The sequence below is a fragment of the Rhinatrema bivittatum genome, chromosome 8 (genome assembly GCF_901001135.1).
Source record: "Rhinatrema bivittatum chromosome 8, aRhiBiv1.1, whole genome shotgun sequence".
In the NCBI taxonomy this organism is placed as follows: domain Eukaryota; kingdom Metazoa; phylum Chordata; class Amphibia; order Gymnophiona; family Rhinatrematidae; genus Rhinatrema; species Rhinatrema bivittatum.
In genome coordinates this window covers 237370219-237393424 of record NC_042622.1, presented here as the reverse complement: position 1 = coordinate 237393424, position 23206 = coordinate 237370219, and the positions used below count along the sequence as shown (strand labels likewise).

The following is a 23206-nucleotide window of genomic DNA, read 5'->3' as shown; positions in this document are numbered from 1 at the left end:
CTGGGCTCTCGGCGTTTCCAGCGCGGTGTCATCGGCAGGCAGCGGCATCACACTATGCGCTTTGGGCTGAGGCCCGGCCTCCTTTAAGCGCATCACTCCCGGAAGTCTGGCAAATTGCGCGGGAGAACTTCAGTATTTAAAGCCTCGACTTCAGCATAGCTTCGCCTCAGCTACAGGCTATCTTGTGCTGGTGCTTTGCTTGGATTCTGTTGTCTCCCTGCCTGACTTAGTTTGCCTCTCCGTTTATTGTCTTGCCTTGCTACCTGCCTCGACCCGGACCGGACTTGGATTATCTTGCCTTGCTACCTGCCTCGACCCGGACTGGACTTGGATTATCTTGCCTTGCTACCTGCCTCGATCCAGACCGGACTTGGATATTCTTGCCTTGCTACCTGCCTCAACTCGGACTGGACTTGGATTACTCTTGCCTTGCTACCTGCCTCGACCCGGACTGGACTTGGATTACCTTGCCTTGCTATCTGCCTCGACCCGGACCAGACCTGGACTACTCTGGCCGGTTACCAGCCTACCCAGGACCGGATTTGGATCATTCCTAGTGTGCTTTAGCTGGCCGGGTGGACACCATCTTACCTACTGCCTTATATCCTTCTTCTTGGCCTAAAGGTAAGACTGTTAACCATAAAGGATTCACATAATCGTAACGGTTAGCTGAGACCATGGATCCCGTGGATCTAACAGCACTACAGGCCATTCCCAGGTTAGCTTCCCGCATCCAGCAGCAGCAGGGGGAGCTTAATCGAGTCACAAGAGTATTGGAGAGACTGGTGGCAAGAATGGATACGCTGTCAGACTCGAACCCGGTTGCCCCGACACCTCCTCCTATAGTACATCTAACTCTACCGCCACGATTCAACAGGAACCTGCAGCTATGTCGAGGATTTATCAACCAGTGCCGTATGCACTTCTCTCTCCAGCCGGCAGTATTTACTACGGTTAGAACCAAGGTCACATTTATTCTGTCTCTCTTGGAGGGACCGGCCTTGGCCTGGGCCTCTCCTTTTTGAGAGTGAGAGGATCCGCTTTTGGACAATTTAACTCAATTTTTGAGAGACTTTCGTTTAATCTTTGATGAACCCGGTCGTTCTGCTTCAGCATCGGCAGAATTACTCCAAATAAGACAGGGGTCTCGCTCAGTGGGGGTATACGCTGATCAATTCCGTACATTGGCCGCAGAATTACATTGGGGAGAGGACAGTCTCACGGCCATTTTTTGACAAGGACTTTCTGAAATCATTAAAGATCAACTGGCAGGCCGTGATATACCCAACAGTTTGGAGGCGTTAATTTGTCTGACCATTCGATTAGATCTACGCGTCCAGGAACGCTCGAGAGAGAGGGGCATGCTGCGACGACCCATTCGCTTGGCCCCAACCTTTCAGCAACCTCTTATGAACTCTCGGATTTTGGAGACTCCAGCAGCTTCTGAGGAACCTATGCAAATCGACCGATGTCACATAATTCCTCAGGAATGGCAACGGCGTAGACTGAACAATCTTTGTTTGTACTGTGCGGAACCAGGACACTTCGCTAACACATGTCCTAATAAATCGGGAAACTCTCGGGCCTAGGCTTGGTGGGAGAGGCCTCCCTGGGTCCATTTAGTTCCTCTCCACAGATTCTGATTCCCATATCCTTAAAGTTTGGACAAGAGACACTTCAATGTCAAGCCTTTGTGGAATCTGGAGACGCAGGCAACTTCATCGAGGAGCAATTGGTCAATTGATTCCATATTCCCTTCGAGAGTCTCAAAACCCCTTTGGTAGTCTCATCCGTTTCTGGACAACCCATTGAAGACAGGATTATCTCCATAACTCAACCCGTCAAGATGACTACGGGAGTACGTCATCACGAAACCATCCAATTATTTCTTCTTCCTTCTTCTGTCAACCAGATTATTTTAGGTTTACCCTGGTTAAGACAACATCAACCCCACTTAGAGTGGGGTAACGTGCAACTGGCTAAATGGAGCTCCCACTGTCAACGTAACTGTTTAACGATAATTCATCCATCCAACAACATAATTTCTGATTCCACGAAGATTCCAGCTGCTTTACCCGGTCACTACGCAGTATTTCCTGATGTCTTTAGTAAACGGCAAGCCGAGACTCTACCACCACATCGTTCCTACGATTGTGAGATTGAGTTACTTCCTCGTTAAGAGCCTCCCAGGGGGAGGGTTTACACCTTATCAGAACCAGAATCGAGAGCCATGACACAATACGTCCAAGAAAATCTTGCAAAAGGATTCATTAAATCTTCCTCTTCTCCGGCAGGAGCAGGATTTTTTTTTGTCAAAAAGAAAGATGGCTCATTACGGCCATGTATCGACTATAGAGGACTAAATGCCATAACTAAGAAAAACCGGTATCAGATTCCTTTAATATCAGAACTTTTTGATCATCTAAACAGAGCCAAAATTTTTACTAAGCTCGATCTGCGGGGAGACTATAACTTAGTCAGAATTCGGGAACAGGATGAATGGAAAATGGCCTTTAACACGCATGATGGACACTAAGAGTATCGGGTCATGCCGTTTGGCCTATGTAATGCTCCGGCAGTTTTCCAGAATATGATTAATGACATTTTTCGAGATTTGCTATATTCCCATGTCATTGTTTATCTGGACAACATCCTAATTTTCTCTAAAGATCAACAACACCAACGTCATGTCAAGCAAGTCTTACAACGCCTCCGAGACAACAAATTATTTGTTAAATTGGACAAATGTCTTTTTCATCAGGAGGAGCTACCATTTCTGGGGTATATTATTTCGAAGGAAGGCCTACGCATGGATCCGGAGAAACTTAAGGCCATTTTGGATTGGTCTCAACCCATGGGGCTGAAGGCCTTAAAAAGATTTTTGGGGTTTTCCAACTATTATCGACAATTCATTTCCGATTACTCCACTTTGGTAGCCCCTCTTACCGCCTTAACAAAAAAAAAAAAGCCCCAATTCATAACTGGCCCGTGGAAGCCATCCAGGCTTTTCAATAGCTAAAACAAGAATTTACTAAAAATCCATGCCTCATACGACCTGATCCAGCAAAGCCTTTCATTGTGGAGGCTGATGCTTCAGCCATAGGTGTTGGAGCCATTCTGTTACAACCCTCTGACTCTGGGACATTACTTACCTGTGCCTATTTTTCCAAAACGTTTTCTCCAGCGGAGAGAAATTATGCAATAGGAGAAAGGGAATTATTGGCAATCAAGACAGCACTGGAGGAATGGAGACATCTTCTAGAGGGGGCCAAATATACTGTCAATATCTACATGGATCACAAGAATCTCGCCTATCTATCACAGGCTCAACGTTTAAATCCCAGACAAGCTAATTGGGCATTGTTTTTCAGTCGGTTTGACTTCAAGATATATTTTCGGGCCGCAAAGAAGAATGTAAGAGCAGATGCATTGTCTCGAAGTTTCATTCCGGAGGATACTCTGGAACCATGTTGCCATATAATTGATCCAGCTAAGATAATGGTGGCAGTCACTTTTACGGTTCCAGTGGGGAAAACGGTAGTACCTAAGCGACTTAGACAAAAAGTTCAATGGGCTCACGACTCCCAGTACGTGGGACATCCTGGCATCAGCAGAACTGGAAACCTTGTCTCCCGTTCTTATTGGTGGCCTCGATGGAGATCTGATGTGAAGAGTTACGTGGAATCCTGTTCTACATGTGCTGCCCAAAAGATTCTGTGACAACGCCGGCTGGACTATTGCAGCCTCTGACAATTCCAAAGAAACCCTGGTCACAGATCGCCTCGGACTTTATAACCGACCTTCCTCCGTCTGAGGGGAATACGGTAATTTGGGTGGTCATTGATCGATTTTCTAGAATGGCCCATTTTATCCCACTTCCTGGACTACCCTCTGCCTCAGAATTGGCCCAACTCTTCGTACGACACATTTTCTATATTCATGGTTTACCTTCAAGTATTGTGTCAGACAAGAGGGGTGCAATTTACAGCAAAATTTTGGAGAAGCTTGTGCAAGAAATTTCAGATTAAGTTAGAATTTTCATCAGCCTATCATCCTCAGTCCAATGGATTAAATGAATGCACCAACCAGTCTCTTAAGACCTTCTTACGATGCTATGTGAATCAAAGACATGATGACTGGGCATCCCTGTTACCTTGGGCTGAGTTATCACATAACAATCATGTTACCCAAGCTAATGGAACATCACCTTTTTTTTTAGTCTTTGGGAGACATCCGCGGATTCCTCTCCCCATTGCTACACCCTCATCCTGTCCGGCCGTGGAGAACACGGTGCAATCAATGACCAAACTCTGGGGGGAGACTCGAAAACTGTTGCTTCAAGCCTCAGTAAAACCAAGAAACAGGCTGATAAAAGGAGGAGAAAGGGACCTCCCCTTCGGCCAGGAGATTTGGTGTGGTTAAGCACTAAGAACCTCAAGTTACATACCCCATTACTAAAACTTGCACCTAAGTATGTAGGACTGTTTCCTGTTATTAAACAGATTAATGAAGTCGCCTTTAAACTCCAGTTGCCTCCCACTCTTCATATCCACAACGTGTTTCACATCTCGTTACTTAAACCGGCAATATTGTCCTGGCCCTCCAAGAGAATCAAGAAAATGACTCCCCCTCTGATACAAGACGACACACAATATGAGATTAAAGAAATAGTGGACTCCAGGAAAATCAGAGGAAGAATACAATATTTAATATCATGGAAAAATTTTGGTCCTGAGGAGAATTCTTGGGAGCCACGTGAGAATATCCAGGCATCTCGTTTACTTCAACGATTTCATCAAAGATTTCCTCATAAACCTGGTCCAGGGAACCGGAGGAGAGAGCCTTGCGGGGGAGGTACTGTTACCACTTATGGTCAGCAGGGTCCCGGGCTCTCGGCGTTTCCAGCGCGCGGCGTCATTGGCATCACACTACGCGCTTCGGCCTGAGGCCTCGCCCCCTTTAAGCGTTTCACTCCCGGAAGTCCGGCAAATTGCGTGGGAGAACTTCAGTATTTAAAGCCTCGACTTCAGTATAGCTTCGCCTCAGCTACAGGCTATCTTGTGCTGGTGCTTTGCTCGGATTCTGTCTCCCTGCCTGACTTGGTTTGCCTCTCCATTTATTGTCCTCCCTTGCTACCTGCCTCGACCCGGACCGGACTTGGATTATCTTGCCTTGCTACCTGCCTCGACCCGGACTGGACTTGGATTATTCTTGCCTTGCTGCCTCGATCCGGACTGGACGCGGATATTCTTGCCTTGCTACCTGCCTCGACTTGGACCGGACTTGGATTACTCTTGCCTTGCTACCTGCCTCAATCCGGACCGGACTTGATTACCTTGCTTTGCTATCTGCCTTGACCCGGACTGGACCTGGACTACTCTGGCTGTTTACCAGCCTACCCAGGACCGGATTTGGATCATTCCTGGTGTGCTTTAGCTGGCCGGGTGGACACCATCTTACCTACCGCCTTATATCCTTCCTCTTGGCCTAAAGGTAAGACTGTTAACCATAAAGGATTCACATAATCGTAACACAAAGCTTCACAGGCTCCTGCTCTCTCTCTCACTCCCACAAACACATACACACAACCTCACAGGCTCTCTCTCACATAACCTCGCAGACTCCCTCTTTCATTCATATACAAACACACAAGCTTCTTCACTCTCACTCCCACACACAAACTTACAAGTTCCCTGTCTCATTTCCCCCTATAACCTTACAAATTCCCTCTCATTCCCCCCCACATATAATCTTACAAGTTACCTCTCTCATTCCCACACACACATACCAGCTTACTCTCTTTCACATATAACACACCGGCAAACCTGTGCTCTCACTCCCACATATGCCTCACAGACTTCCTCTCACTCCCACATACACTCACAAGCGCCTACTCTCCCTCACTGCCAACATGCATTGTCTCTGTCTCTCTCTCTCTCATATACAAACACACCAGCTCCCGTGCTCTCACTTCCACACACGCACACACACACACACAACTTCACAGGCTGTCTCTCACGCCCAAACAGTCTCCTTCCCTCTTTCTCTCACTCACACACAAACACACAACCTTGCTCTCTTACTCCTGGCCTCTCCCAATTATCTTCTGTTGCAGGCAGGATGGGTTCCTCCCAGAACTTTCTCCTTCCTATCTTTGGCCATGAGCAAGATGGGCTCCGCCTGGTCCTCTCTCCTCCTCTTTGGCCATGGGTGGGATATGTTCCATGTGGGCCTCTTTTTCCTTTCTTCGGCTGTGGGTAGTATAGACTCCACCTATGGCCCACCCAGGCCTTTCTCATCTTTGGCTGCAGGTGGGATGGGCTTCACCTGCAGCCCTACTGGGCTTCTCTTCTTGTCTTTGGTTGTGGCAGGATGGGCTCCACCCATGAACTCTCCAGGCCTCTATCTTTGGCCAGCAGCTCACACTGGTGATGTTACCATCCTCTAAGGGTTGGCATTCTAGGAGACTCTCTAGCTCACCTAATGGAAGTGCTGGCCCTGTTTGTGCACAATAAATAATTCTGTATTTCCAAAATATTGTGTATATTTTGAAAACATAATAAAGCATCCTTTTAATCCCCAATTATTAATAGTTCACCTTCCCTTACAAATTGGTAATGGTGTTTGATGAGTGATAACTAGGGTTGGCTAGGTATAAGCAACAGAGGCATGTGCCTAAGATGCCTAATTCTGAAGCTACCCAAAAACTTCTGAGTTTTCCTGCAGCTCTTTGGTTCCAGTGATTTCCACCCGCTGCTCCATATTTCTGTCTATGGGTTCCATACTCTTAATACAGCCTTGGTGGTAACAGTGTACAAATGGTCATTAAATTAACATTAGCATTATCTGTACCCTTATACAGAATTATTATCCAAGGAATAAACATGCAATGTTTAATTAAGATTTGGGCCTCACTGACACAGAGTTAAATGGAAACATAAATAGGTTAAAAGGGATTAGCCAATTTTTTGGAATGATCGATGCATTGAAGGCTAGTAAACTTACTATAAATTACTCCTGGAGGAATTCTGTGCAACTGCACAGCACAGAATTTCCCTTCTGCACAGAATTTGCAATTTTTGCCGAAATTTCAAGAAAGGTCCGGTGGGTTGCGAGCAGAGCCCATCCTGCTCGCAGCCAAGGAGTAACAAGGCCCAGTGTACCCTAAGTAGATCCCATCCCACTCACGGCTGAAGATCAGGGTGGCCATGGAGCACACCCCGCTAGTGGCCAAGGAGCAATGAGGCCAAGTGGACAATAAACAGAGCCCATCCCACTCACGGCCAAAGGAGAAGCAAGAAAACCTGTGAGAGGAAGTATGGCACTGTGCATGTGAGAGTATGTGTGTGACAGAGAGAGGGAGCCTGTGTGAGGGAATGTGTATGTGAGGAGAGAATGTGAAGGAGTGTATATGTGAGATTGGGAGCCTGTGAGTGAAGGTGTGTGTGAAAGAGGAATTGGGATGTCTGTGTGCTTATTTGTGTGCAAGACAGGGAGCCTATGTACAGGGGTGTGTGTGTAAGAGAGATGTAGCCTGTATGAAGGTGTGCGCAAAAGAGAGAGGGAGCTTGTGTGAGGGTGTGTGTAAGAGAGGGAGCCTGTGAGGGTGTGTGTGCACAAGAGAGGAAACGCCTTGTGAGAGTGTGCGTGCGAGAGGGAGCTGGTGTGAGGGTGTGTGTGCGAGAGAGAAGGGGATGTGTCAGGGGGGTGTGTGTGCACAAGAGGGACAGAGGAGCCTGTGTGAGATCTCGGCCATATGAGATGGGTCAAACTCTGGGAGTGGAAGGCTGGGGGGTGGAGATAAAGGGTTGAGCCTGGAGAGAAATGGGAGAGACAGTGGAGAGCAGAGGAGTTGGGGGCCTGAGAGGGCAGAGTAAAAGAGGTCTGGCTAGAGGAGTAAGGAGAGTCAAAAGGGACACATTTATAGTGTACTCGTAGAATTCTGCTCAGACTGCGTTTTGTGTTATTTTGACCAATATGAAGTATGCAGAATTTAAATGTTTTGGGTGTGAAATTTCCCCAGGAGTATGTAACTGTCAGGGCTGTTACCAGTGATTCCGTGCATTCTCTGCCAGCTAGACAACAGAAAGGTACGAAGATAGACGTGCTCTAGGGCTGTTTTTTTGTAAAGTTTCACTGGGCACCGAGTTAGGATACCCACTATTCCTTTTTCACCCAGGATCAAAGACTACCAGCGGGAGCACCTGCCCTCAAAAGACATTTCAGCAGAAAAATAAACGGGGGTGAGGTGAGATCTGTACTGAAACATAGATGTTAAAATACCATATTGAGTTTCTGTCACGTCATAGATTTATAATCATTTTAAACGCTTCCTTTTTTTTCTTGAGGTCAGAGTAATAAGTAGAAGCTGCCGCTGGCCCCCAACCTGGTGCCTTTTTTTAATTTTAAAGAAAATTACGACTGCGAAATCCAAATGTCTCAAGCTAGCGTTGCCACACAAGCCCATAGAGATGAATTGAAACCGTATAGCCGCCTGGCGACAACAGACGCTACCCCAAAGCCTACGGCGCGCGCAAGTACGCTGCCTTTCGTGACCGGCGACAGCGGGCGTCTTGACGTCACAAAGCATGCCCCTCCCTCTCCCCCTTTCCCAGCATCCCGCGGGCGGAGTGGAATAGTTTGGTTTGTGCTTTGCAGGGCCCTAGAAGAGACGACTTAGCTTTCCACAGCCCGAGTTTCCATTCTTTGCTGCTCACGGGAGGAGGAAAATGCGGCTGCAGGTCCAGCACAATCCTCACAAGTGCTCGTGACCTGAGGCCTCGGCCCCCGCCACCCCTAACCGGGAGTAACCTAACTGACCGGCTGTCCCGTTCCACCCCGGCAGCAGGCAATGACAGCAGCTCCGGCAACCCCGCAACAGATGAAAGAACAGCTGCCGCAGGCTATCGACACCCATAGTAACGTGAGTAACAGCAGGGAAAGAGGATTTCGGGGGGGGGGGGGGGGGCAACAGGAGATAGAGGCGCTGTCAGGGTTCCCGGGAAATGGAAACAGGAGGAGAGGGGCTGTTGGGTCTGTGGTGAAAGGGAGGGAGGACAGGAGATGTTAGGGCACCCTGGGGAATGGGGAAAGAGGGTATCAGGGATGCCAGAAGGGGGAGGAGAAGGAAGATGAGAAAGAGAATGGCTTTCAGGGAACCCTGGCGGGGGGGACGAGGAGAAAGTGGGGACCCCTAGAAGTGGAGGGGAGGAGAAAAAGAGGAGCTGTCAGGGGATCATGGAAAAGGGGGGGGGGGGAAGAGAGGAGCTGTCAGGGGATCCTGGAAAGGGGCAGAGAGGAGAAGAAAGAGAGGAGCTGTCAGGGAATCCTGGAAGGGGGGGGGGGGAAGAGAGGAGCTGTCAGGGGATCCTGGAAAGGGGCAGAGAGGAGAAGAAAGAGAGGAGCTGTCAGGGAATCCTGGAAAGGGGGGGGGGGGGGGAAAGGAGGCGAAAGAGAGGAGCTGTCAGGGGATCCTGGAATGGGGGGGGGAGGAGGAAAAAGAGAGGAGCTGTCGGGATCCTGGAATGGGGGGGGAGGAGGAAAAGAGAGGAGCTGTCAGGGGATCCTGGAAAGGCGGGGGGAGAGGAGGAGAAAGAGAGGAGCTGTCAGGGGATCCTGGAAAGGGGGGGGGGGGGGGAAAGGAGGCGAAAGAGAGGAGCTGTCAGGGGATCCTGGAATGGGGGGGGAGGAGGAAAAAGAGAGGAGCTGTCGGGATCCTGGAATGGGGGGGGAGGAGGAAAAAGAGAGGAGCTGTCAGGGGATCCTGGAAAGGCGGGGGGAGAGGAGGAGAAAGAGAGGAGCTGTCAGGGGATCCTGGAAAGGGGGGGGAGGAGGAGAAAGAGAGGAGCTGTCAGGGGATCCTGGAATGGGGGGGGGAGGAGGAAAAAGAGAGGAGCTGTCAGGGGATCCTGGAAAGGCGGGGGGGAGAGGAGGAGAAAGAGAGGTGCTGTCAGGGGATTCTGGAAAGGGGGGGAGGAGGAGAAAGAGGAGCTGTCAGGGGATCCTGGAAGGGGGGGGAAGGAGGAGCTGTCAGGGGATCCTGGAAGGGGGGGGAGGAGGAGAAAGAGAGGAGCTGTCAGGGGATCCTGGAAGGGGGGGAAGGAGAAGCTGTCAAGGGATCCTGGAAGGGGGGGGAGGGAGGAGGAGAAAGAGAGGAGCTGTCAGGGGATCCTGGAAGGGGGGGGGGGAGGAGGAGCTGTCAAGGGATCCTGGAAAGGGGGAGGAGGAGGAGAAAGAGAGCTGTCAAGGGATCCTGGAAAAGGGAAGGGGGAGGAGGAGAAAGAGGAGATGTCAAGGGATCCTGGAAAAGGGAAGGGGGAGGAGGAGAAAGAGAGGAGCTGTCAAGGGATCCTGGAAAAGTTGGGGGGGGGGGGGGAGAAAGAGAGGAACTGTCAGGGGATCCTGGAAATGGGAGGGGAGGAGGAGAAAGAGAGGAACTGTCAGGGGATCTGGGGGGGGGGGGGGAGGAGAAAGGAATGTCTAGGGGACCCTGGAAGTGAGTGTGTGTGTGGGGGGGGGGGGGGGGGGGGAGATAGAGAGGTGGGCTGTCTAGGAGAGGGGACCCCGGAAGATGGAGACGAGAGAGAGAAGCTGACTGCGGGATCCTGGGAGGAGGGAGAGTGAGATGCTGTCTAGGGGATCTTGGAAGAAGAGGAGGAGAGAGAGTGGGGTGCTCTCTAGGGGCCCCTTTAAGGTGGGGCAAAGGAAGAGGAGAAGAAAAAGAGGCATCTGGGGTACCCTGGAAAGGGGCAGGGAGGAGAAAAAATGGATTGAGGAGAGGAGAAAGAGGCTGTCCGGGGTTGGGGGCGATTCTGATATGCGGGAGTTATCAGGTGACCGGGAAGGTATTTGGGTGATGGGAGGGATTGTGAGCGAGGGATTACTCCCCCCCCCCCCCGATGTCTGGTTTCCATATCGGGGGGGGGGGGGGGGTCCGGAGCGGGTTTATCGTGCCGGATTGGAAGGGAGCATGGGGCGGAGCTATTAGAGCGTAGGGCGGTATTATTGGATAGAGTAAAGTTGGGGCGGAGCTATCAGACAGTCGCGAGTAGGGCGGGTTTGTTTGGGGGCGGGGAAGGGTTTTCGCAGCCGGATAGGGAGGGGAATGGAAGGTCCTGGCGGCTAGCAGGATGTCACCTGTCTCGGTACCGACTCTGCAGCCGAATTCGGGGATCGCTGCCTGTCGGGCCCCTTTCATCCCGGCTGGCCGCGTACACTGAGCGCAGATTTCGGCTCGACCTTTCTGCTCCCGGAATTGATTGGGTCGAAGTCGGTGCTGCTGCAGATTTCTGTCTTGGGCCTGGTAGGTTGCTGGGCCCCGGGACAATTTATCGGCAAAGGAAATTGCTTTTCTCTTTGTGTTTTGACAATTTCTATTCAAATTATGGATCTGTGTGACGAACAAGAGTACACATTTATACAGAGGTATTAGGTGTCGTCATGAAGTAATTTTAATTTATAACTTAACAATTTGTAGTTATGTGGTAGAAGAGTTAAATGAATCCAGCTTGATGATATCGTTTCAAACAACAAAATGGGTCTTGACTAATGGTAACGACGTGTATCAAGGACATTTCTTTAGTAAAGACCCATTTCCAGGTGTCCACACACATACCTGTGCATTATTAATATAATTGTCTCCTACAGAGTTGTGCACACGATGGGAATGGGCTGGCGCGCTAGAACTTTGTAGTATTATTTATCACTCTAACAGTGGAATGTTGTTGACCAGTGTGATTTGATTGTCATCGAATTTTGTAGGTCTTATTCACTTGGCTATTTCTGTTAGATCTTTTTTCTCTTTAGAATTAATGTGTGGTTTTTGTTTCATCATGCCATAAAATATTCTAAATCTTAGTTGTCAGATTGGGAGTTCTAGCTAAGTTTATTTTTTTTTAAGATCACAGATCCGGTTTATAAGAGCAGTAGGGCATTATTTTGGCCCTGCATTGGGGAATGTCCTGAGGTTACTGTACTCAAGTGGTTCAGACGTCTAACCTTGTTCTTCAATAAGGCTTCTAACAAGCACAGCAGCGTTGTGTAGTGCCTTTTGCCTCTTAATAATTAATAAGTAGATATTGATTTGTGTTCAAATGAATTTTAAGGTTTATTTGAGATTTAAATATTGATCTAGGGTAATATTTCCCTCAAAGGGTGGTAGATCTTAATGTTCACTTAGTACATTGCATTAATTTATTATTATTTTAGCATTTTTATTACTCTAAACCAGGGTACTTTACAACAAAGTACACAGTGGTACAGTTAGTCCCTGTCCAAGAGTGCTTACAGTCTAAGATAATGGAAAACAAATGCGCAAAGTCGCAATGAGTGTCTGTGGCAAGGACAAGATCTGAGCCCATGTCACATGTTCTCTACCTATTGGATAAGCAGTAACATGGAGAAGGGTGCACTTTAAGAGCCCAACTTGTCTGTGGTACACCATTTGGCCATGTAAGTGGGCCTACACAGATTTATGGTAGTATTTTATAAACTGTGTGGTGGAAGTGGTACAGTTCATAAAATACCATATGTTTCTACCCTGAAAGTACAGTTATTTTTTGGTTAAAGTGCTAATCTTTCTCACCACCTGACCCAACTCTGGGTGAAAGTATCAGAGTAGAACTGAGTTTTTTGTTATGGAGATCAAATTGCTATGTATATTTTTGTATGGTATTAGTGATAGTCTGTATTTATTATTTAATAATTGCTGTAAGGCATTTTCGCAGGAGAAAGGCAGGATATAAATTTAAAAGCAGAGTAGATTATAACGTTAAAAGTTTGTGAATTCTGGCAAAATTAATGCTGACATCTTCAGACTAAATGAAAAGCCATTGATTTATAAAGGCTTATGATGTTGCATCTTAAATGACAGCATTAACCTCTCGGGCCAGTATAGTGATGGGCTCACACCATGAGTCAGCTGGTTTTAATAGTATCTGGAATCTAATACTGATGACGTGAGCAATAAAATCTTTCACAGTACACTTCAGTTCAATTTTCACCAAGGAAGACATTGGAGGAGGACCGTTGCTGATTATTTATTTATTTATTTATTTATTTATTTATTTACATACTTTTAATATACCGACGTTCAGGACAAAAAAGTCTTATCACACTGGTTTACATCAAACTTAACCTGGGAAAGTTACAAATAACCAGACGAGTAATCAAGATAAACAAGAAAGATAAATTACAAATAACTGGTGGAGTGATCAAACATATAACTTAGGTAAACCTAGAGAAAAGGTAATTAGAAATTAGTTCCGAGATTAACTTAGCTTAGTTTTCTTGGGAAGGAGCGGGGCTGTCAGGTTAGTAGCTCTGAGCGGAAGGGGAGGAGGGTAGGAGAACTAAGAAGGGGGGGAGGGAGGATATGCATAGGTGTAGTGGAGGTACTTGGGGCTTAATTACTGCGGATATTAAATCGTAATAGCGGCATATGCAAGCCTGATAACAGCATATTACTGAACTGATGACAGAATCAAAGGTCTGTTTTAATGCCGCCTCGGATTAAGGAAAGGCTTGTTTGAAAAACCAAGTCTTTAAGTTCTTCCTAAATGTAAGCGGGCATTGTTCCTGATGTAATTCTGAGGGTAGTATGTTCCATTGATAAGGTGGAGAAGGCGCATTTCATTATGGAGGGGTGGAGGGGACTTGGAGAGTACCTTTATAGACCTCTCTGGTAGGACTCGTGGAGGAGTGTATGTGGAGCGGGATTTTTAGCTGGAGTGAGGACTGATTGTGGATGATGGTCAGGGACTTCTAAAGGATTCTGTAATTGATGGGAAGCCAATGTAGATTCTTGAGAATAGGCGGAATATGACCTCTTCGACTGGAGTTGGTTAGTATCCTTGCGACTGCGTTCTGGAGCATCTGCAGAGGTTTGGTTGAGGTTGCAGGGAGGCCAAGGAGTAGTGAGTTGCAGTAGTCTGTTTTTGAGAATAGGGTGGCTTGTAGAACTGTGCAGAAATCGTGAAAGTGCAGGAGTGGTCTTAGCCTTTTCAGGACCTGTAATTTATAGAAGCATTCCTTTGTGGTATTGTTAATGAATTTTTTAAAGTTCAGTCGGTTGTCTAGTATCATGCCAAGATCTCTCACTTGGGTTGTAGAGGCTGAGGCAGTAGTGAGGTTGTTGAGGTGGGAGTTATGGTCGTTGGGGGGAAATGAGGAGGAGTTCAGTTTTGTTGGTGTTTAGGACTAGGTTGAGGCTAGAGAGGAGTAGGTTGATGGAGTGTAGGCAGCTGTTCCAGAATTTGAGGGTTTTTGGGATGGATTCTGTTATGGGGATCAATATCTGAACATCGTCGGCATAAATGAAGTGTGTTAATTTCAGATTTGTGAGGAACTGGCAGAGGGGTAGCAGATATATGTTGAAGAGAGTGGGAGAGAGGGATGATCCTTGGGGTACTCCATGTGAAGAGCTAAAGGGATGGGATTCTTTGTTGCTTATTTTGACCTTGTAGTTTCTATTGCTCAGGAAGGACTTGAACCAGTTGAGGACTGTACCTGAGATGCCAATGTCAGCAAGGCAGTTTAAGAGAGTGGAATGATTTACCGTGTCAAACGCAGCTGAAATATCCAGTAGTGCCAGTAGGTATGATTGACCTTTGTCTAGGCTCATGAGGATATTGTCTGTGAGAGAGATAAGGAGGGATTCTGTGTTTAAGGATTTCCGGAATCCGTATTGAGCTGGGTAGAGAATACTCTGATTATCTAGATAGTCCGAGAGTTGTGAGTTAACCAGTTTCTCCATTAGTTTGGCGATAAAAGGGAGGTTAGCTATGGGGCGGAAGTTCGCTGGGTCTACTGGGTCCAGGTTGGGTTCCTTAAGAAGTGGTTTAAGAGAGGCGAGTTTCAGAGGGTCAGGTACTGAGCCTTGTGTTAGGGAGCAGTTTATGATATCTGCTAGCGGTTTGGAGATAGTGCTTGGGATGGTGAGTAAATGTTTAGTAGGGATGTGGTCTGAGGGGTGGGAGGAGGGTTTCATTTTCTTGAGGATAGATTCAATTTCTAGGGATGATGTGAGTTCGAAGGTATCAAAGTTTGCGTTTAGGCCATGGGGGGGGGTGTAGGTGGGGGGGGGGGGGGGGGGGGGGGGAGGTTGGGTATTCGAGAGAATGAGCAGAGCTAGGAGATTGGAGATTTTTCTTTCGAAGAAAGTTGCCAGTTCGTTAGACTTAGATTGAGCTTTGTCATCTGGGATGGAGGGAGGGGAGGGTTTTGTAAGAGCTGAGACGTATGAGAATAGGGCCTTTGCGTCGAAGAGGAAGTTTGTGGATTTTGCTGGCATAGAAATCTCTTTTAGTGCAGAGTATGATGTTCCTGTATGAGTGCATGGTGGCTTTGTAGACTGACAGCGAAGTGGGTGAAGGGTCCTTGCGCCATCTCTGTTCCTTGTGTCTTAGCTCTTGTTTTAGTTTCTTCAGCTCTGGTGAGAACCATGGTTTTTTGTTTTTGAGAGCCGGGTTAATTTCTTTGGTGGTCATGGGACATACTTTGTTCTCCACTGAGTTAGTGATATTGAGCCAAGACGTCAGGGCGGAGTCTGCGTTAGAGAGATCAAGGTTTTGAAGGTCCTCAGAGAGGTGGGAACTGAGGTCATCCATGGAGCAGGGTATTCTGAAGTGGATGTGTGTTTTGAGGAAGGGGGAGTTTGATCTTTCTTTATCGAGAAGTCAGTAGTGATCATCGAATGGTCTGACTAAGGGATAGGGGGTGCAGGAGGGGGGAGATATGAGTGTGACAGTTGAGTTTATGAAAATGAGGTCCAGGGAATGGCCATCTTTGTGAGTGGGATTGTTGATGATTTGATTAAATCCCATTGCCTTGAGGGAGGATAGAAGGGCTTCGCAGTTGGGGGACATTGGAGTTTTGTCTACATGAATGTTGAAGTCCCCTAAGATAATAGCTGGGGAGTCTGCATTGACTTGTTTGGCGATGAGCTCGATGAGAGGAGAGGGGTCTGATTCAAGGAGTCCAGGGGGGGAGTAGATTAGGCAGATTTGAAGTTGGTTAGATTTGAAGAGGCCAATTTTTAGTTTGGAAGCCGTTTTCAGTGTTTGAGGAGTTAATTTTAGCTCTTTTTCTGCAGCAGGAAGAATGCCGTCACCTCTTTTCTTTTGTCTGGGTATTGGGAATATGTTGTAGAGTTGTAGCGGTAGTTGGTTGATGAGGGCCATGTTTCAGTAATTGCGCAGATATCAGGTTTCAAATCCGATAGGTAGTCGTTGAGGATGTGAGTTATTTTGTGAGGGATTGGGCATTGAGAAGGGTTAGTGAGAGACCAAGGAATTGTGTAAGAGGGGATGTCATGATGGGAATCGGGGATCTCTTTTGGTGGGGGTGAGTAGGGGTTGCTGGTTTTCTCCTGTTGTAGTATGGGTGGTTAATGATGGGGATGGGATAAGTGAGCATCTTTGTATTCTTAGTTAGAAGTGTGGCTGTAGTTGGAAAGCCTTGTGTCATGCTTTTCTTGTTGTGAGGGGAGAGGATGAGAGTTGAGTGAGTGTCGGTCAGATGGTGAGCTGGAAGTGGATGAGTGCTGGGCGAGAGTCCGTCTGTCGGTGAGTTGGAGGTGGATGAGTGCTGGGCGAGAGTTCTTCTGTCGGTGAGCTGGAGGTGGATGAGAGCTGGGCGAGAATCCGTCTGTCAGTGAGCTGGAGCTGGAGGTGGATGAGTGCTGGGCGAGAGTCCGTCTGTCGGTGAGCTGAAGGTGGATGAGTGCTGTGCGAGAGTCCGTCTGTCGGTGAGCTGGAGGTGGATGAGTGCTGGGGGAGAGTCCGTCTGTCGATGAGCTGGAGGTGGATGAGTGCTGGGTGAGAGTCCGTCTGTCGGTGAGCTGAAGGTGGATGAGTGCTGGGCGAGAGTCCGTCTGTCGGTGAGCTGGAGGTGGATGAGTGCTGGGGGAGAGTCCGTCTGTCGGTGAGCTGGAGGTGGATGAGTGCTGGGCGAGAGTCCGTCTGTCGGTGAGCTGGAGGTGGATGAGTGCTGGGCGAGAGTCCGTCTGTCGGTGAGCTGGAGGTGGATGAGTGCTGGGCGAGAGTCCGTCTGTCGGTGAGCTGGAGCTGGAGGTGGATGAGTGCTGGGCGAGAGTCCGTCTGTCGGTGAGCTGGAGGTGGATGAGTGCTGGGCGAAAGTCCGTTTGCTGGAGAGTTGGGAAATGGATTCAGGGTAGGGGCCCAGATCACTGGGTTCTGGGTTGTACGAAGGGGCGCACTAAGGGGTAGGCCCCTTAGGTCGCGCTCCTTCGTGCTTGCAACGCCTGGTGCACGGTGCCGCCGAGCAGGGCCTGGATTTAAAGGGCCTTACTTGGCTCCTGCTTGCTTCTGATAGGCCGGTCGGTTTCTGGGGGGTGCGGCTTCACCTCACCACGTTGTTGCTGGTCTCCGCACGGCTCGGGTGAGTGGGCTTTTGCCCTGGTTGGGCTGCGCCGACTGTGTGAGCCCCGGCGGAGAGAGAGGTGAGAGAGCGAGGAGAGGATCGCGGGTTGAGGGGGTTGCCGCCGCGAAAGAGAGAGGCCGCCGAGCAGGGCCTGGATTTAAAGGGCCTTACTTGGCTCCTGCTTGCTTCTGATAGGCCGGTCGGTTTCAGGGGGGTGCGGCTTCACCACACCATGTTGTTGCTGCTCTCCGCATGGCTCGGGTGAGCGGGCTCTTGCCCCGGTTGGGCGAGAGGTGAGCAAGCGAGGAGAGGATCGAGGGTTGAGGGGGTTGCAAGAGGACAGATGAATAACGCCCGTGATAACACCTTAACGCAAGCAATAATGCATCGCGAGATGCATATGTAAATTTTAAAAATTTCTCCAAGTGGGAGGAGTTTGGGTGGAGTTTATGAAAATAAGGGGCGCTTAACTTTGCGTGTGATACCGTAACGCACGCTATCGCAGGATTTAATGCAGGAAATAACTACACTTTTTTTTCCCTGGCTTTATGCCTGCAATAGCTGTGTGTTATGGCCACAATGGGATTTTCAATATTGTAAATTCCGTTTCGGGGAGGGGAGGGGAGAGAGAGCCTCTGGGGAGGCACTCATATAAGTAAACTATTTATACCACTTTAAGAGTGGCCAACTAGTAACACGGGGTGATGTTTTGGTGGTGAGCTAGGTTTTGGGGGCCAGTTTTGCATGCACAGTTACCATCAGTGAAGATTTTATGTGATTTGGAGGGATGAAAGGTACAAAAAAAGATGAGATTTGTACAATGTACTCTCGACCTACCTTGATGCACTTTCTGTCTAGCAGCTATGAAGCTAGGTCGAGAGTACATTGTACAAATCTCATCTTTTTGTACCTTTCATCCCTCCAAATCACATAAAATCTTCACTGATGGTAACTGTGCATGCAAAACTGGCCCCCAAAACCTAGCTCATCACCAAAACATCACCCCAAGTTACTAGTTGGCCCTCTTAAAGTGGTATAAATTGTTTACTTATATGAGAGTCTTATAAAGAGGCTCTCGCATTCTCTGTCTCGCTCTCTCTCGCCAGCAGCAACCCAGAATGCAATAAAACATCGCGGGTGAGATACATTTAACGTGCGTTGCGGTAAAATAGCTATGCAATGCAGTAAAATAGCACGCGTTGCGGTATCTGGAAAATTACCCTAACCATGCCCCTTTTTTATCACGGGCGTTATTCTTGCTAATTTTATAGCTAAATGATGAATCTAGGCCTTAGTTTGGTTCCTTTACATAGCGCCATGATTGAGGGTGGAAGGTGGGGGAGACATGTCAGAGTATATTGCTCTGTGGGATAATATTTGGCAGGGTTTTAAAAACTGGCATTTCTTTTTGGTTTACATTACTTTAGAGAGATTTAGTAATAATGATGTATTTATAATCATAGTTGATTATAAACCTTTGTAACTTACATGATTTATAAGATTAGTGTTTTGAGTGCTATTGATGGATCTAGAGTCTGACAGGAAAGAGCAGCCAGGGAAAATAAATGGGCTGCAGCCAGGCCAGAAAGTGACAGTAATTGCTTTTCTTATTAAACTAAATTAATTTGCATTACTCACATCACTGGCTCACACAGCAGCCGAGTCTCTCTCCTAGGTGCATCACTGGCCCAGTACTTGTCGCTGGTACTTCACTATGTAACACTAGAGTAGAAACAGTCTATACTAATGACAATTTTTTCGTGGCTTAACTACATATCCAGTTTGTTTTGGCCTGGGCAGCATTGAAGGAATAAACAGATGTTGTACGCAAATCTCCCGTGTTGAGTCATGGACACCTTTGGAATATTCTATAACTTCCAGGTTGCATCTGCACGATTTACCTTCTAATAATCCTCTCTTCATTTGATTACAAGGAAGTGTGAAGGTTATTTACTGATGTGACTTCTGACACTGGGCATTTCATTGTCTGATCTCCAGTTCTAGAACTCATGTTGCCTGTCATGAAGACTTGTTACCTGTAGGCCTTTTGCTAATGTGCCTGTCTCTTTTAAAATGAGAATGTTTTGAAGAAAACTCTGGTTGGGTGCATCCTAACTTGCTGTTCACTTTTCTGTGCCTCCTCTTTCAGGTTCTCACCATCAGAAACAAGAAGGAAACTTTTTAATGAGGATATTGGCAGTACAGCTGTTTGGAGCTCTCATCAGCGATCTCTTTAGTTGCAAAAAACCCAAATTCCTATGTAATACTGACTGATATTTTTATGATTGTCTCACCACTCAGATTCATAAACTCCCCAACTATTTGAAAGTGATTTTTCATCTGAGCTGTGTACAGAAGGCACTCTGAATCAGTCTCTGCTGAGCTATGGATCCCTTCAGTGTCGTTTCCCAGATTGTATCTTATTTCCTGTGAGTTGACCTTGGCGTGATTGGACTTGTTCTCTGGCAGTCTTCCCATCCAAATTTAGTGACAGCTGGGGCCAAATTTCAATATGGCGAGTAGTGGTGGAGGAGGTACTGGCAGCAGCTGTAAACTGGGTGCAAACAGCTGGAGCAAGCCACAGGAGAAGCTGCCGGTACATGTAAGTCTCTCCAGCCTTTGCATTTGTTCCCTTGGTGTCCAGATGCTGTAAAATGACGTATGGGGTCCTTTTTGTGTCCTTTAGGTTGAAGATGCCTTATCATATCTGGACCAGGTTAAGATTCGTTTTGGAAGTGATCCTGCTACTTACAATGGATTTCTGGAAATCATGAAGGAATTTAAATCTCAAAGGTGAAAATCAAAGCCCGATAGTTTGTGTAATTATATAGATTTGCTGTCTTTTTGTTAATAATCCTGTTTGTTCTATCCATCATTTCCAGAGTAATGACCTGGTTTTTTTCAGATCTCCATGCTAGGGTGGATTAACTTGATTGTCATTCTGTTCCCTCCCCGTGCTTGAAGTCTTTATCTCTGCAGTGTGCCATCATCTGCCCAACAGCCCAGAATTCTGCTGTACTTACATTGTTATCCAATAGTGTCAATGTGCTTTTAGAAAAGTCTTGGGAAAGCATGAATGCATGGATTAACTGATGAAATAATTCTAAATGTGGGAAAACATCTCAGAATTTACTTGATCCTTGGGAAAGTACCTACAGATGGCTTGTTTTCCTCACCCACACACAGTGCACAGGGTTGGTGGCAGGCTAGGATTCCAACTCTGGTCCAAATATTTATTTATTCATTTTTTTTAACTTTTTATTTTAGAAGGCAAACAGACAAACACATAAGTAGACCAAGCAGTACCCGTCCAATCTAGTGGCGCAGAACAGTAAGTTAGCAAGACAATCACTACTACATCCCCCGTCAAAGGGCTTTGCTGTATACACTAACCAAGGAGCAAATGGAAAATGTTCCAATGAACAGTTCATCGGAGAGAAGCAAAATACTCCATCAAAAACCTAAATCACAAATACAAGGGCCGGATTTTAAAATCTACGCCTGATTTTATAACATGCGTGAGCAGCCGTGTGCATGTTATAAAATCCGGGGTCGGCGCGCGCAAGGGGGTGCACACTTGTGCGCGCCGAGCCCTAGGGGAGCCCTGATGGCTTTCCCTGTTCCCTCCGCCCCCCAGCCCTACCTTAAAACCACCCCCCCCCATACCTTTGTTCTTCAAGTTGCGCCTGCCCCCGGGCAGACGTAGGTTGTGCGTGCCGGCCTAGAGGCCCTTCGGAGGCCTCTGGCCACGCCCCCGCCCCGGACCTTCCCCGCCCCTTTTTTCAAGCCCCGGGACATACACGCGTTGCCGGGCCTATGCAAAATAGGCTCGGCGCGCGTAAATCCAGTCGGATTTATGCCCGCAGGGCTTTTAAAATCTGCCCCTAAGTGCTTGGACCAGTATATCCAGAACTGCTCCCAAATGGAATCATACAAGTGGAGAGAGCCTTTGAGAGAGTGTGACAACTTTTCAATATGAATATTTGAGATTTCCAGTGATACAACACCAGTGCGCCCTTCCAGAATTGGGCGACTGCAAATTGAGTGGCTAATAGTAATTGATGTAGCAAGGTTTTCAGCTTCGCGGAAACTGAATACAAGACCCAAAAGCGACAATTCAGGAGAGAGAGAATGCTCCTGCCCAGAAATCTGTGAAATCACCTCAAAGACCTGAACCCAAAACTCATGTTCTCAAGAGCATATCCACCACAAGTAAATATATGATCCCCTTTGTCCACAGTGCCTCCAGCAGTAAGTGACTGATTCTGCGAATGAACACCGGACAATAATATGTCTGATGTAGCAATCTATGAAAACCTCAAAACAAATCCTTCATGATACTTATATAACTATTCTCTGTTCAACTCCCAGATCCTCATGTAAGAGTGCAAAAGATTGACTATTGACAAAACAATTTGACAAAAAAAATTTTTTTGGAAGGAGCGGAACGTTTCATATGCATTATCATAAATCCCCACCAGGGGTAATATGATTATTGATTGTAATCATAAACGTCCCACCTCCGACCATTATATGTGATGAATGTGCAAAATGTGCTACAATCCACAAGCTTTTTGTTGAATCATTTTGTTATCTGTTACTATAAAACATTATGCATAATTAATTGCGGTGAAATAAGTCACTTCAATTTTAAGTGCTGTCTAAACGCTCCTCGCAGCCTTGTGTACTGATCCCAACGAAGGGTAAAAAATCTCCACAGCCGCTGATGACACAACCTAGAACGGCTTAATCGGCAATCTCTTATGGCTTAGAAATAAGCTCGTACAACACCCCGACTTATCTGGTGGTTGAGCGGGTCACCGACGTAGCCACGTTTCAGGTCCACATTGAGACCTTTCATCAGGGAGTTTGTCCTCTTGCGATGTGTCGTCGGTCAGTGTGAGTCTCACGCCAGGAACCTAGTAGGCAATAGCTGAGTCTCACGCCAGGAACCTAGTAGGCAATGGCTCAACACTGACCGACGACACATCGCAAGAGGACAAACTCCCTGATGAAAGGTCTCAATGTGGACCTGAAACGTGGCTACATCGGTGACCCGCTCAACCACCAGATAAGTCGGGGTGTTGTACGAGCTTATTTCTAAGCCATAAGAGATTGCCGATTAAGCCGTTCTAGGTTGTGTCATCAGCGGCTGTGGAGATTTTTTACCCTTCGTTGGGATCAGTACACAAGGCTGCGAGGAGCGTTTAGACAGCTCTTAAAATTGAAGTGACTTATTTCACCGCAATTAATTATGCATAATGTTTTATAGTAACAGATAACAAAATGATTCAACAAAAAGCTTGAGGATTGTAGCACATTTTGCACATTCATCACATATAATGGTCGGAGGTGGGACGTTTATGATTACAATCAATAATCATATTACCCCTGGTGGGGATTTATGATAATGCATATGAAACGTTCCGCTCCTTCCAACAAAATTTTTTTTGTCAAATTGTTTTGTCAATAGTCAATCTTTTGCACTCTTACATGAGGATCTGGGAGTTGAACAGAGAATAGTTATATAAGTATCATGAAGGATTTGTTTTGAGGTTTTCATAGTATTGTAAAGATCCTTCTTAAATTGTATTGGTGCCTATTGATAATAGGTTGATGTAGCAATCTAAACATAACATCTGCTCTTTGTCTGGAGATGGAGCTATGGGACGCCTTCTCCCACAGGCCCACCAGTCCTCTCCATTCAGGAGTTCTTCCAGGTCTAGATTAGGTCTTTTATCAGCTTTTCCACCAATTCCCGATACAAGCTCGATTTTTACCTTGACCCTCCCTGCAGGCCTGCTGAGAGCAGATTCCATCAGGCTCG

The 23206-nt window shown here is 47.2% G+C and overlaps 1 protein-coding gene across 4 annotated transcripts in view; it reads left to right on the top strand.

Moving 5' to 3' along the window:
• Nucleotides 1–8618: 8618 nt before the first annotated feature.
• SIN3B (SIN3 transcription regulator family member B) overlaps nt 8619–23206 on the top strand; it is a 218213-nt gene continuing 203625 nt past the window's right edge. For 3 of the 4 annotated variants that reach the window (XM_029614191.1, XM_029614189.1, XM_029614192.1), the window contains exons 1-3: nt 8619–8923; nt 19529–19981; nt 20066–20172. In XM_029614191.1, the coding sequence (XP_029470051.1) occupies nt 19892–19981; nt 20066–20172 (197 nt within the window). In that variant the 5' untranslated portion in view covers nt 8619–8923; nt 19529–19891. Of the gene's footprint in view, nt 8924–11105; nt 11303–19528; nt 19982–20065; nt 20173–23206 lie in introns of those variants that run through there. The other variant, XM_029614190.1, reaches the window with a different exon arrangement.